At 35.4% G+C, this 16,227-nt stretch overlaps 1 protein-coding gene across 3 annotated transcripts in view; it reads left to right on the top strand.

Annotated features, from left to right (window-relative positions):
* Window positions 1-276: 276 nt before the first annotated feature.
* The window catches only part of LOC110465830, a 40,322-nt gene continuing 24,371 nt past the window's right edge, over window positions 277-16,227 (top strand). For 2 of the 3 annotated variants that reach the window (XM_021521938.1, XM_021521940.1), the window contains exon 1: window positions 12,933-13,017. In XM_021521938.1, coding sequence (XP_021377613.1) covers window positions 13,001-13,017 — 17 coding nt within the window. In that variant the 5' untranslated portion in view covers window positions 12,933-13,000. Of the gene's footprint in view, window positions 543-12,932; window positions 13,018-16,227 lie in introns of those variants that run through there. The other variant, XM_021521939.1, reaches the window with a different exon arrangement.

Below are 16,227 nucleotides of genomic sequence, written 5' to 3' on the forward strand. Positions count from 1 at the left end.
TCAGCCCACATTAAACCCCCAGCGCGCCTACATCCGGCCCAATAAGAGCGATTAATATAGGTTGTAGTAGCTTGTTTCATAACTGTTGTAAAATAAAAATATTTTTTTTCATGTTACTAATTCTTTGAAAATGAATTATAGAATAAATAATTAATGTCTGGCATGTACCCCTTCGTCAACCCCAATAGCGCATATATGTCTACATTTATATATATATACATATGTAAGACAGCCAGGCCTCTGTATGGACGACACTTACTCGCGTGGATCTACCCCCTTAGTAACCTGTCTGGCGATCTACTGTTTATCGACCGAGCAGATTGGGGATAAGATGGAGGCGATGGTTGTCGCAATCTTCAGATAGGACCCTATAGATAGAATAAGAAGAGGTTTTATCATTTAAACAGCAGGACATTTTTCCCATGGAGTTATTATAGGATGGCATAAACACCGAATAAGGATAAAAGTTTACGTTGTGAATGTGTGATTTTAATTTTAATTTCAAAATAAGAGGATTGTATCTTGGATATTTAAACAGAAAGGTAAGTGCACTTTTTTGTACTAATTTACTTTGATAAAGGACATGTAGATAAATGTAGATACTGCGAAATGGCGGGAAAGCGTTATAAGAAAGTGAACAAGCCGAGTTTGGTTCTGATAGAATCTTTTATCAAGAGTATAAGGCAACGCTGTATATGGAATTAAATCAAATTTAATATTGAATACATATTTGTAATGATTTGTTACATTAAATTACGTACATCAACTTAAGTTTACAGCCACATTTATTGATATATATACATTGTACCATTAAAGATAAAATAGAGAACCAATCGGTCAACTGAGCCGTTTCATCTGTATTTTTTATAATACATACCTATTTCTTTTAAAAAAGTTGTTTAATTTGATTGATACAATACATAATTTCATATCAGCTATTATGTTATTGAAATATCCTAAGGAAAGTTACCATTGGGGACAGATGTATTTCAAAGTTCATTAACCAAGACCGTACCAGAGAGACAGAACGTTAACAGATATCGTTAGTTTCGTGATTGACATCGACACGTGAATTACACATTGTCGTCGACATCTATCATGACGTCATCATTGTAAAGTAAGGCGCATACTAACAGCTACACGGGTAATTCAAAAGACTTGAGTCTGGTTCAGATGTTACATGTTTCTTTTCACTTGATGAAATTAACATTAACGCAGAACCATTCACTTTACCTGTCTATACGAACCTGCATGTGCCATACAATTACAAGATAGTACAATATCTGCTGAGCTAACGACACATACTTTCATGTTTCGTTGGGGAGCTAGTTTAGTAACTTGTCTTCAGAACTAACGAAACATACTTTTACGTACTGTTGGGGAGCTAGTTTAGTAACTGGTCTTCAGAACTAACGAAACATACTTTTACGCACTGTTGGGGAGCTAGTTTAGTAACTGGTCTTCAGAACTAACGAAACATACTTTCACGTACCGTTGGGGGGCTAGTATATTAACAGGTCTTCTGAACTGACGTCACATTCTAACAAGATCTAGTGCAGTACAAGAAATTCTGAACTTGCAAGAACTGCTCGAAACGCTTGATAGTAATGGGTCTTTTTGATTGGTTAAAAATCTATTCTTTTATTAACCGGTCCGTTACATTAAAATGTAACACGTACAAGATATATGAAGAGGTAGTTTTGTAGAGGGACCCCTGAACAAACAAAACGACACGACTGCAAAATATCGTTTAGTGATCTAACCTTTACTAAGCGGCCATTTATAAACATCCAGTGAACGCAGTGCTCTGATTCATTATATATAATTATTTAACAACAATAATGAAACAGGCTATTTCAACTTAACTTATATAAATCACTCTTGTTGGCGCACAAGGGATGGGGTCGGGGGTGAGTGGGTGGGGGGTCGGGGGAGAGGGGAGAGTGTTGATGTTGGAAGAAACTGAAGTACCCAGAGAAAACCAATCAGGCCGCACAGGTGACTCCATATCTGTTTTTAGTCCGGTCGGAGAATCGAACCCCGGCTGCCTTGGTGAAAGGCGAGTGCGTTATGCACTGCGTCACCCGATCACCAATACACTCTAAGACGTTTACTCCAATTTTTAGAATTATTTGTTCTAAAAATATCTTTTCCGTTTTTCTGGATATTATTTCACCATCTTATGCATAGACATCTCGTGAGCTAGTATTTTAAGGTATTCCAGAATTACAGAGCTTTAGACTGTCTCGTAAATATATCTAAAACATCTGACACTGTGATAAAAGTTACCTCAAGTGGGCTGGAGATCAACTCGGTAAAGCAAGACTTTTGAAGCATTGAAGAATTATAAAGCAAACGATTGTCTCGTAAATTTATCTAAAAATTGTGACAGTGTCAAAAAACTTACCTCGAGTGGACTGAAGATTAATTCAGTAAAGCAAGAATTTCCACTGTAAGTGGTTTGGTGCATATTTGCACTTGGGCTGGTTGTCAGGTTTCAGTATAGATATGCATTCTTAATCAATGGATGACCCATCCATTATCGACCTTGACTTTAGTGATACAGATTTGTCGTATACATTGCTTGGAAACATTTTGAATATACACTTTATTTATTTAACAACAATTATGAAGTTATTTCAACTTTTATTAATCACTCTTGTTGGCCCGGATAATAGCGCGCGAGGGGTCTTAGTGTGAGAGGAAACCGGAGTAACCGGAGAAAACCCACGTAGTCGGGCAGGTGACCCAAACCTTTTCACGTCCGATCGGGGAATCGAACCCTGGCCGCCTAAGTGAAAGTCAAGTGCGCTATCCACTGCACCACTCGACCAATGTTTGGAAACATTAAATAGGTGTTTGGTGAATATTGTGAATATTGTCACATTTCAAATTTATATTCAGTGTATACGGGTAAAAACTGAAGCATTAAAAGTACACACACATAGTGATCAGGTATATCTTGTGTCTGTGATCACGTACATCTTGTGTCTGAGATCGTTACATCTTTAGACATACATGTATATCACTCAGTGATTCCATTGTAAACTGACGTATGACTGTGCAAAAGCACGTGTCATGGTTAAACAATGTACTTATACAGATACAAAACAAACGCTTTTTTGGTAATATGGTGTAAAGATTTGTCACAAAGGCAACGTCATTTAAATCCGTAACTGACGCGTGTCTCGCGATAAACGATGATCTCGTAATTTAAAATACAGGTTATCGCCTAAACACTTACGTCAGAATGTAAGTGTGACTGATGAACGGTATACACACGCGTTGTATTACAGTACTAAAGTGCAGGTGGTATAGAAAAATACAATTAGTAAAGTAGTGGACATCGTTTATATTGATTAATACGAATATACATTGTATTTAAATAAGTAGTTTAGTGTATACAACATATTGTTATGAAGTAGTTTTATATATACTTCATTAACTGATACAGTTTGCTGTGATCAATTAGTGGATACAGTTTGCTGTGATCAATTAGTGGATACAGTTTATTGTGATCAATTAGTGGATATAGTTTATTGTGATCAATTAGTGGATACAATTTATTGTAATCATTCAATGATACAGTATAGTGTGATTAGTTAACGGATACAGTTAATTGTAATGATTTAGTACAATCTATCGTCTTTAATTAATTGTTAAATTGTAACAGTTTACTGAATATGACATGCATTTGTACTGCTTACTTATAATAAATAGGACCTGTAATTAAATTACATGTAAGTATGTTGAGTTTCTAGAGTCAACGATTCGCGAAACTCTACCGTAAAATAGCTGAGTACACTGTTACGAAACACATATCTGCCTTGTTTGTCTATTTGGTGTGTCATTGGGAAGTTAAATACCTAGTTCCCAGGGCTTAGGAGACACATAAGTGGCCGATAACTCCACCTTATCTTGATTTGACTGTGTGAAGTCTGTGTGTACCTAACAGGGCACCTGACAGATCTAGACACCATGCTTCACAAACTTATCTTTATGTAAATGGTTTTCAATCTCATTTGTTTAAATACAGCATACTGAGATTTATCTTATAAATGTTTATCAATATATTATGTACATGTATTTATATTCTTTATAATGAATTTATTCAATTATATAAAATGTTAATGTTTGTTTATTATAATGTTATATTATATTAAAGTTCATATACAATTTTATTATAATTATTAATAGGATTCATAAACATAAATATGTAGATACGTAATATAGATAATGTCAATGTATACTACTTGAATGTGATTACAAAGGTTTTACATAACTTTATAGTTATTAATATATGTATGTATAAACACTATATAAATAGATGTTTGTGTATGTATAAATACATTTTATTCATAGATGTACGGATTGTATGTTTCTACATATGTAAATTTTAAGCTAATATATAGAATTATATCCTACCTGTAATACAGTATAACCGAAACAAATTGTGTATATTGTTTATAAACAAACTAATTACATATCTTACAAATGGAAGAATGTCTACGGTTCTAATTATACGATTTATAAATTCATAGATGTTGTCAATGGTAGATTATTAATATTTTCAATAAACTTACATATATATATGCCAACTGTAATGATGATAATAATAATTCGAGGTCCTTATATACCACTTTATCACAACCTAGTGTTTAGGTCGTCTCAAAGTGATTCACACATTGTTATCCGTGCTTATAGGGGCCTTTGCAAATAGTCAATTATATCTTTCTCAACTCTGTGGGGAGCATACATCGTCCGATGCTGCCAATTCGCTATTCAGCAATTCAAGCACTACCCAACAACGTACTAATTTACAGCTGGAACATGCGGAGTAAAGTACTTTGTTCAAAGATACAACACAATGCCGTGCCGTGACTCGAACTCGCGACCTTTCGGTCATGAGCCCGGCGTCCTACCACTAGACTACCGTGTCTCCAAATACGTCTGTTATACAAGTAAACACTGTACATACGCACAGTTCAGTGACAAAAGCTGTGTTCATGCTTTGCCCGGCATGACTATATCTTTGATAGATCATTTTCTGAAAAACAAACCATACAATGCAAGACTTTTATGAGAAATGTTAAAGATGAAATAAACGAAATAGAATCTACGAAAGTATTTCGAGTTTTACAAAATTCCATGGGATTATACCGGGATACGAACACTGGATAAGCTTTTTATATAATGTTACAGAAGTTAAAGGGAGGTTACTGTATATACGAAAACCACAGTGTAGTGGGACAGGCATCCTTAAACAGAAACAATAAAAACAATTTTAAAATATTAATAAGATGCCCCCAATGAGAGTCGAACTCACGACCCCTGGTTTACGAGACCAGTGCTCTTTTTCTTTTCTTTTAAAATGTGGTCTAACCACTGAGCTATAGGGGCTATACAGCGCATATACTATTTTCAGATTTAACTATTGCAGGATTCAGAAACGCCCAGTACAATAAGAAAACTTTAGATGTTGTTTAATAATGCATACATTTACACAACTATATAATAAAAATAACAAGTCGTGGTTCTTAATCATATACCGCTTTATCGCATCCTAGTTCGTAGGTCGTCTCAAAGCGGTTCACAAATTATTATCCGTAGTTAAACCGTGGCCTTTGCAACCAGCCAATATCTTTCTCAACTCCCTGGGGAGCATACAGCCGGTGCTGCCATTTAGGCGTTCACATCTAGCATTTACAGCTGAGTAGACTGGAACAAGCGGAGTAAAGTATCTTGTTCAAAGATACAACACAGTGCCGTGACGTGACCTCGTATTTTATATAAATGTAGCATCAGTTGGCTACGGTAATGTGTAATGGTCAGAGGACCAGGGTTCGATTCCTGGTTTGACTTACTCGCGGTTTTACTTTCATAAAACCGTTGGTGGTTTCGACGTTTATATCATCATATTATATCTTTATTAAGGTTACTTAACGTCTTCTTTTTTTTTCAGACAATATTTGTAAAAGCTATATTCAGCTGGAATAACAGTTTCCAGTGCATAATAACAATGGTTTTGGCAGTGGTATATAGGGTTCTTTAAGTGTCATGATTAATTACGAATCTACAAAAACATCGTGACTTTTAATGATGAGCCTTAAATGAGGGCAAATTCACGACCCCTTTTTTGAGACCAGTCACCTAATAACTGAGTATAAGGGTACTTTATAGAATTGATGTTATCTGCTTTCATATGTGGCTTGTTTTGACTTAAAAACACGTTTTGCAATTTACAGAAATAAACAACTTTGTGTTATAATAAAACTAATGAAAACAAAAATATTCGTGAGGATACGATCATTTATATACTGCAAACGGAACTTTTCGCGATTGGATATTTTGCGTCGTGACTCTTTAAACTGATCACAGTTTGAACATTTCCGCGTTGTCAATAGTCCTTCAACCTATTTCTTTTTATGTATCTATAAGCTATATTAAATACATATACATACTTGTGTGTAGATATTTTGGCGCTGATTTTCTGAAATATGTAAAAACTTGAAAACGTGTCTTTGGTCTATAAAATTAAATAAAATACCGTTAATTTGGAATGTTTTCGTAGTGACTCTGCGACTTGATCGCTGTGTAGAAATTTTCATTTCGACAATGGTTCTTAAATCTACATATTCCATATATCCGTATACTTTCGTGTGGTTATTTCCGCGCTTATTTTCTTAACGCAAAAAACGTCAGCATTTCCACACACGCAATAATTACCACTTTACGTAATTCCGTCTTTGCGTGTTGCAGAGTTATCTTCTCTTGTGAGCAGGTATTGATTGTTGCGTCATTGGTTCGTGTGAAAAAATCACGTCGTTTTCTCAAAAATTGATGACGTTACTCTCACAAACAAATGACGTAACACTCAATACCTGTTCACAAGAGCAGATAACTCTGCTATACGAAAAGACGGAAAACATAGGACGTACATATATAGATAATATGTACAGTGAAGTTGGTGTATTCAAAATAGGGAAGGCTTTTTCACTTAACTATTCATGTTAAAATGGTGCGGTCAAACATATACTATTCAGACATTAAGTTGTTTGTAAACACTCAAATACTTGTCCATTTTCAAAACCTTTGTAAACATATCATTATTCATACGAAAATATCTTGGTATTGTTTAAGAAACCGTCTTTTGTTTGAAAAATCAAACATACTCACAAAGTGGGCCTGTATTCTTATTTTGAAATATGTAAAGATTCGGTTGTCATGTTGTACTAGTGTATACTGGCAACTTCTAAACAAACACTGTGATTTTGGTAGCACCAAACTCAAGACCCCTGGCTGTCGAGATGAGTGCTTTAATCCAGGAGCTATGTCACCGTCATGTGTTTGACGTTTGAGTTTTCCCAATATATGACACCCTATCAGCAATAGTCACAGTGGTATAAATGAAATAGAAAATAATAAATTTAAAAAATGGAGGATTAGATGCGTTTTTAAACTTGACAAAATACTATCACGATGGTTTGTATTTAAGCCGTATTTCCATAATGATATGTGTGTATAATAATAGTAATATTATATCATTTATCAACTTATGTTCAATCACCCTTGTTGGCCAGGATGGTAGAGCGTAGGGATCTTAACTCATTCATCCCTGAACTTTCATAATGAACTATACCTACTTTTGAATTGGATTAGTTCTACTGTGTCTTCAGGGGTTAATGCGGGAGGAACCCGCGACACATTCATCCCTGAACTTTCATAATGAACTATTCCTACTTTTGCATTGGATTAGTTCTAATGTGTCTTCACGGGTTAATGCGGGAGGAACCCGCGACACATTCATCCCTGAACTTTCATAATGAACTATTCCTACTTTTGCATTGGATTAGTTCTAATGTGTCTTCACGGGTTAATGCGGGAGGAACCCGCGACACATTCATCCCTGAACTTTCATAATGAACTATTCCTACTTTTGCATTGGATTAGTTCTAATGTGTCTTCAGGGGTTAATGCGGGAGGAACCCGCGACACATTCATCCCTGAACTTTCATAATGAACTATTCCTACTTTTGCATTGGATTAGTTCTAATGTGTCTTCAGGGGGTTAATGCGGGAGGAACCCGCGACACATTCATCCCTGAATTTTCATAATGAACTATTCCTACTTTTGAATTGGATTAGTTCAAATGCGTCGCCAGGGGTCAATGCTGGAGGACACCGCGACACATTCGACTGAGGAATCAAACTCTGGTAGTCTTGGTAACAGATGAATGCGCTATTCATTGTTCCGGCTGACCATGTATATATAAACGAGCTTTCAACTTAAAATAAGTTTGAAATTATGATTGACTCATCATATACAGATATGCAAACGTACTTACAAGCGTATGACACCTTTTTGTTAAGGAATCTTGACCCACTCAATCAGGTGATTGGGGAACTACATTGTAAACTTTATTGTGGGCTCAATCTAAACTTCGCTATTATTATTTGGTTTCTTATCGTTTACATTTGTATTCACTTAGAGATGGTACAATATGTGTTTTACGAAAAACTCGGAATTTCTTTGAAACTTCAAAATAACAAATAGGTTTTCCACCTTTTGATTAATGAAAATTTCACATGTCAACGGGAATCATTTTTAAACGATAATTACATATAACATGTTAGATAGTATTATGCAAAACATTTGTAATGAAATAAAATAGAACCTCGATCTATGCAATGTCATTCTTTAGTTTGCCACCTCTATTACCGCCCTTATCCCATTATATCGCCTCCCTCGTTCCATAACAAATTATGGCAGCATAACGAAGGTTTAATGATTAAGAACTCACTTTTAATCCTATTTCGTTTTGTAATGGGTCAATCTACTGCTCATTCGTGCTCACAGTGGCTCCGATAGGATAATTGACTGTACTTACGTAGTTACAAGTACCCTGACCTTTCTATTTAAGTGGACCTATACTGGTCAAACATTGTTAGACCAGGGCAAATCATTTTGAAGTATTGTAAACAAACACCTATGTGATAGTCCGATTTTAAATGCTTTGTAAACATTTTTTTAAAACTTAACCTTTAATATTTATTTTCAAATATTGAACATGGGAATCGCTTCAGAAACCAACTGTTTTGAAAAGTGAAGGAGAGTAGTCAAATTGTAATAAATAGAATTTTTGATCTACACAGCAGATCCGAGATGTACGATAGTATATGAAATGTCACAATGCAGATTTCTAAATTTTTGTTCAATAGTAATGGAGTTGATTATTCAAATTATTTGTTTTTCAGCGAGAAACTAGACAAACCCTATTTATTGAAAATTTGTTATTCAGAATGAGTTCACTACAAGAGAATATACAGGAAGATGTGCTTAACTTCGGCTATCCTCGCGTATACAGGGAAATGTGCTAACTTCAACTATCCTCGCGTATACAGGGAAATGTTCGGTTATCCTCGCGGTTACAGGGAAATGTGCTTAACTTCGGTTGTCCTCGCGTGTGTCGTTTTGAGTTTCAAAGTGACACATATGGCAGTTATGCCAATATCTCTGTCGCATAAAGACATTTTCAATGTTGAAATACATGATACTTAACACCAAAATTGTATGTCAGTGTTTGCTTATATATACAGAAATGCAAAGGTATATTTAAGTAACAGACTAGTAAGCAAATGTCATACCGACTTAATGATTTGTTTACCATAAGACATAATTGGTTGCCGTTAAAATCGTTAAAAGATTTACAAATATGTATTTAACACTCTGATATGTTAAATACACATTCATTTTCTTTCAACATTGAATTTTCTTAAGGTTTGTAAGTATAGTAAGCCAACATAAATATTTCACTGGTTGTGTTAAATGAACCTGTTTACAAAACATACATTCTGTAACAACAAAAGCATATTGGATATTATCATTCTGTGTTAAGCCAGGTTAAACCGCCGTACCGTTGTCCATGATAGTCCGTAGGCGTCAGTCTGATTCAGGGTACTTTTACGTCATATATCTCTGCTATTGTTGAAATAATCTTTAATTTCCAGAAGCCATAACCCAGTGAAAAACAAAAGGAAAGTGTGTAGTGAATAAGCATATTATGTAGGTGTACTAAAATAAGTAGAGTTGTAAATTTTAACTCAAAATATATAAATTAGAAGGGAAATTATTGAGAAAACAAAACACTTTTCATTTGAAAATTACCTTAAACAACCCCCTGACTTAATCCTCCATTTTATATAAACAATCTTTAAGTGGCGATTGAATTTTGTACACCGTTGTATTTTTTCTTTCTTTTATATATGCCTGTGTTATTTACATATGTTTTCAAAAAACAGAAATGGTATTATTTTGGTTTTTAAGCTCATTTTGAAAACAGCAAATTATTTTTGTGATTTACCTACCCCTTTTGGTACCCCAAAAAACTCACTTTCGATCAAACTTTTACCTTATTTTTTCCGCATGCAATACAATAGGACATCTTTGAACAAATTAAAGAGGTGAAAATCCGAAAATACCAGGGCCCAAAAAAGGGCCTTACAGACACTCATCCTTTGTCATACTTTCCCTCGTTGTTCTGAAGCGCGGATTGATACGTAAATATAGTGTCCAAGTTAAATCAATCCGATAAATAAAGTCCGTTTGATCTTGCAAGAACATTCCGGTCTTTTTTCCCTGCACGAACCCGTTACTGAAGAAGTCAATTAATCTTATATTTATAAATAGCATTTCACTGTTATCATGGTTATGTTGCTTTAAGTCAACTATCTGTTTAATGTTATTAAAAAAGCGACATGTATGACAAGCTTACATAATGATTTCTCCATCAATAAAACAAAACATATGAAATATATACAATATAAGAGAAAGTGGTATTTTCTTTTTCTTTCAATTTTCAGGGTGTTTCACTAGCTTACTGGCTTCTGTTTTTGCGTAATATTGTGACATTTTCCTCCAAGGTCACACAAGTCTTGGTAACCATGAAACCTTCAAGTGGTTGACGGAAGTGACGCATTCAACTGACAGTATAACGCTCTTTATGACCGGATTGTCAACACCTCCCACAACGATTACGGGTCGCATTCTACACACACGTGAAGTGGTCTTCTCAATAAACTCAATACAATGTACCTATCCGACTTTAACATTACAGCAAATATTTCCTTAATTGCCCGACAGTTTTATAAACTAGGATGAATATATCACTTGGGTTAAAACAGCTTAAGTACCTAACCTGTTTCAGTGACTCAGCTGAGCATTCTGTTTCGTAGTTACACTGTAGAACCATATTGGATATTCTTTGACGATAATCACTTGCAGTGTTCCTTCTACCTTTCACAGGTAATATAGACGTAACATGTGGTTTATATTTCATCGGATATCTTACCGTATAATGGGTTATTTACGCGGGCTTTAATGTTCGCGATTTTGACCCCAAATTAGAAAATCCAATATAAGTTTTCCCTCTGTTTCTGTTTTGCGTAAAATCAAGTCTATACACAAATTAACTCAAGTGTGAAATCACATCGGCTAAAGCATTATGGATGAAAACGAGGGAAATATCAGCGGTCATTGCGTATAGTTAAGTTTGTACGCAAATCTATTAAAGAGAGGTAGTCACATCGGCACTAAAATCATTATTTATGACAAAACGGATATAACAGCGGTTTTGCGTACAGTTAAATGTATACACAATCTACTGAAGGGAGGTAATAGCGTCGACACTAAACATACATCTACGGAAACATCGGTTTTGTGCAGAGTTTAATAAATACACAAATCTACTTAAGAGGGAAATCACAATGACAATAAAACATAATCTATGAAATAGAAGGGAAATATCAGCGGTTTCACGAATCGACTAAAGGGAGAAAACCACTTTGGCACTACACGTAAAACACAATCTATGAAAAAACATGGAAATATAAACAGTTTTGCGTATAATTAAGTAAATACAAAAATCTATTAAAAGGAGGAATCACATTGGTACTATAACAGTATCTCTGAAAAATAAGAAGAAAGGAGATGTTAGCGGTTTGGTGTATAGTTAAGTTTATACACAAATCTATTAGAGGGAGAAAATCACGATGATTAAAAAGATATCGGATCTATAAAAATTAGGAAAGATGTCAACGGCTCTGCGTAGAGTATATTATTTACTCAAATCCATGTCTATAAATAGATTAGAAATATAACGGCGCTTCACCACCGAGAAGGGAGAAGGATTAAATCGAATGAAAAGTCATGGCACTGCGACACGGCTGATCCTGTAAACCAGTAATCTATAGACGGCTTTTATATCAAATTAACTCCAACACTGTAGTAAATCATTGTAGATTAAGCGAACTTCTCGCAGTCAAAACGGGGGATTAACCTAATAAAGTAGTGTTATCCGACGTTATCAAAATCTCAAGTATAAATAGTAACAATATGTAAAGCAAAAGGCGTAAATTTAATCTGATACAAATTGTAATGATTGATTAGCGTTATATTTTGTATTTATGCAAATATTTCTGTTGGTGTCTTTTTTTTCTTGGTCTGTTGTCACCGTTCCATTATTTCAATATTACTTTGATATTAAGCATAAGTTATTTCTTAAGACTTTGCAAGCTTACAAGTCATTAGGTTCTTAATATTCGTAGGCGGTTCTACCTCTACGGGAGCCCCCTGTTAACAACAGATTAAAGGCATAAAGATTGTAAATGAATATAAATAATTTGACGATCAAAACGTCACTTACAGTGTACACAAACTTTGCGAAACAAAACCCTGATAAATATTATAGTTGAAAAAGGAATGCAATAAGAACGTTTTTGTATAGTTGTGCTTTTTCCACGTTTTTTTTTCTATCCAGTAAGTACTCGGCAAAACACAAGTGTAAAGGACTATGCAATGCGGCTTATGACGGTGACATATTGGTTAACATCCGAAGGTCAAGGACGGTATTTTGTCTGATTTGGTTCCTTGATTTTGTCGTAAATATATGTGGTTTAGAGTGACAAGAACTGTTTTACACATGTTTACACATCAATTGGGAATATGTACAACCGTAAACAGTGAGTATGCTTCCTTGTTGTTGTATAACTACATGGGTTACTTTTGAAAAGTTTGACAAAGACCGATTGTATCTACATGTATTGTTGCTATGTTTATTTTATAGCAATGTTGACACGTGTTTTATTGAATTAATATTTGACACAGAATAAGTCGATACAAATATCATATTAGTATTTCATTTATTTATTTCAAATGATATCGTTGAAACATTTTCAACAATAATATGTTTGAGTATTACCTATAGAATTATAGTTTGAATATGAGCACGAATTTCCTACTGTTTTAATCTAAGTGAAACGACTATCAGTAAACCTCAACTTCGCCTCGGTCAATATCTCTTTGATCAGGTCCAAATAACCACATACTTTTACCCCACAGGACTTTTATTTTGGTAAATATTTGGTTACATGAACCTAAATAAGCGATATTCACCGAGACGAAGGTTTATATAACCACATACAATAATGTATGCACCTCAACAAACGTCCATAATTGATAAATATAGCATGATAACATTTATATAACGGTCTCAGTCACATTGCTTTGATGGTATTATTAACTATGGTAGGCTTACATTTCGACTGGTCGGGTGGCGCAGTGTGGAACACACTCGCCATTTACAAAGACTGTCTGGGATTGACTCCCTCGTCGGAGATGAAAAGGTATTCGGTAACCTACCCGATCACGTGGGTTTTATCTGTGTACTCCAGCCTCCTCCCACATTACATTAGGATATATCTGTTCACTTCCATCCGGGCAAACAAAACTGATTAATACATCAGAGAAATTGATTTCACGATTGCTGTTTAACAAATAAAGTTTATTCTTATTATTTCGATAACAGCTACATCTACTATATCATGAACCATCACGATAGATGAATCAATCATTATATTATGATAACAATACCAAACACTGTGTTACGCATGATAATATGGGTTGTAAAGGTGCTTGTAACACTAATGCATTATATCATCCTCTATTATACATAACCATGCAATTGATATCACTTAAGTAAGTCTGATAATGCAGTTGGCCGTGTCTTCGTGGCATATAAACTCAAACTTAAGAATAATTGCTAAATTTATGTCAACTAACACAATTTATTATCAAAATTATAAAAATAATGTGTCGGGAGGAAATTTTATACACAACGTCAACACGTCAAGAGAAAAGACCACATCAGGAACTGGAAAATACAAACGATATTGAGATACATGTATATATCATAAACCGATCAGACAGCCAGATACGAAACTACATTATGTAACTGTCTAACGTCACATCCGGTGTCTATTGAGATATATGTATATATCATAAACCAGTCAGACAGCCAGATACGAAACTAACTTTCGGACGTCACATCCGGTGTCTGTAATTTTCTTTCATTAAGTGTCATAAATTGTATTGTATTGTACTTTTCGTATAAACTCTAAGTCCAATTGTATTGATATGTTGGCAGTTTTGTATAGTCGACACTTTACTTCATATATAGTAAGAGTTTTCACTCGACGACGGATGGTGAGGATAAGAAACTCGGATCGTTTGTGTTGCATTGCTATTCATGAGTTCTGATTTTGTCTTTCAGGTGAAATATAGTTGAGAAAAGGCGTGAAATATTTGAAAGTTTCATATGAAACGGCATCCTCGAAATCAAAAGGCTTCCCACTCGTAATATAAACATGAACATTGTATTGTATGAAAAGGAAACGAAGTTTTCCCCTAAAACAAGTATAAAGAGAATATTGCAAACACTATAATTTTCCATGTCGTTCTCAGAGGTTAAAAACATTCCGCCATCTTTGGTCTATATCTACTGTCCAGGTCATAATATAAGAATAATAAAATATATAAACCCTGTCTGATCTCAACCCGAGCGTAATATTTTTTAAGTTAAGCTTTGTGACCTGTCTTTCCCTAAAGACTTATCGTTTTCTCCCTTCCACGAGGGAATGACAGAGAAATCTCAAACCCGAGTGGTGATTTATTTGTTTGTCTAACCCGAGGGTCTGCCTAATACTCATCCCGAGGAATGGACAATTCTCTGTCACACCATAAAGATGGGGATGATTATTTTACTCCCATCATTCCATCATTACGTTTTACAGCAATAGTTTTCAGTATTTGTAGTCTGTTTGTTTTTCCTGATTTACGCATGACCCCTTCCGTAAAATGCTGATTATGACGTCATGTGATGTCATAGTATTGTTTCTCTGTCATACCCTAAGGGTTGACTAATTAGAATCTTTCACCCCCTTGGGGGTGAGATAGGAGAATCTCAACCCGAGGGGGAGGATTCTTAAGTTGCCAAACACGAGGCTTTGCCGAGTGTATGGCAACTAAAGAATCTTTTCCCGAGGGTTGAGATTCCACTATCTCACCCACAAGGGGGTGAATTATTCTTTTACTCTCCCACACCTGACAGATTCATCTCCCGTTTTGCCGGTGCTAGATTTATCTTTCTCCGCCCTAGGGTTGAGACGGGGGGATTCCCCTATTCATAACAATGGCATGACGTCACTTCAACAATACAATGACGTCACGTCAACAATCCATCAACAAATTGCCTGTATGTGTTTTGGGTCCATGTTTACCTTTATTTCACATTAAAATACTGTTAGATATGGGAGAAAAATAATCAATCGCTACTGGTTGTGTAAGATAGAGAAATCTCAACCCTCGGACTAAGGGGGATCTCAACCCGAGGGGGAAGATTCTTATGTTGCCAAACACGAGGCAACTAAAGAATCTTTCCCCGAGGGTTGAGAGTCCACTATCTCACCCACAAGGGGGTGAATTATTCTTTTTCTCTTACCCTGTTCTTTCAATCCCCCCGTCTCAACCCTAGGGTGAGACTAATAGACTCATTTACCCCCTTTGAAGTGAGATAGGGGAATCTCAACCCGAGGGGGAAGATTCTTATGTTGCCAAACACGAGGCTTTGCCGAGTGTTTGGCAACTTAAGAATCTTTCCCCGAGGGTTGAGATTCCCCTATCTTACCCACAAGGGGGTGAATGATTCTTTTTCTCTTACATGTGCCCTGTTTTCCCCAATGTGTATCATATACACAATGTAATGATAACATTACATGCTAAATTCAGGGTTGACGTGACGTTGATGGATTGTTGACGTGACGTCATTGTATTGTTGCAGTGACGTCATACCATTGTTATAAATAGGGGAATCCCCCCGTCTCAACCCTAGGGCG

Source organism: Mizuhopecten yessoensis, unplaced genomic scaffold, assembly GCF_002113885.1.
Source record: "Mizuhopecten yessoensis strain PY_sf001 unplaced genomic scaffold, ASM211388v2 scaffold11101, whole genome shotgun sequence".
Lineage (NCBI taxonomy): Eukaryota > Metazoa > Mollusca > Bivalvia > Pectinida > Pectinidae > Mizuhopecten > Mizuhopecten yessoensis.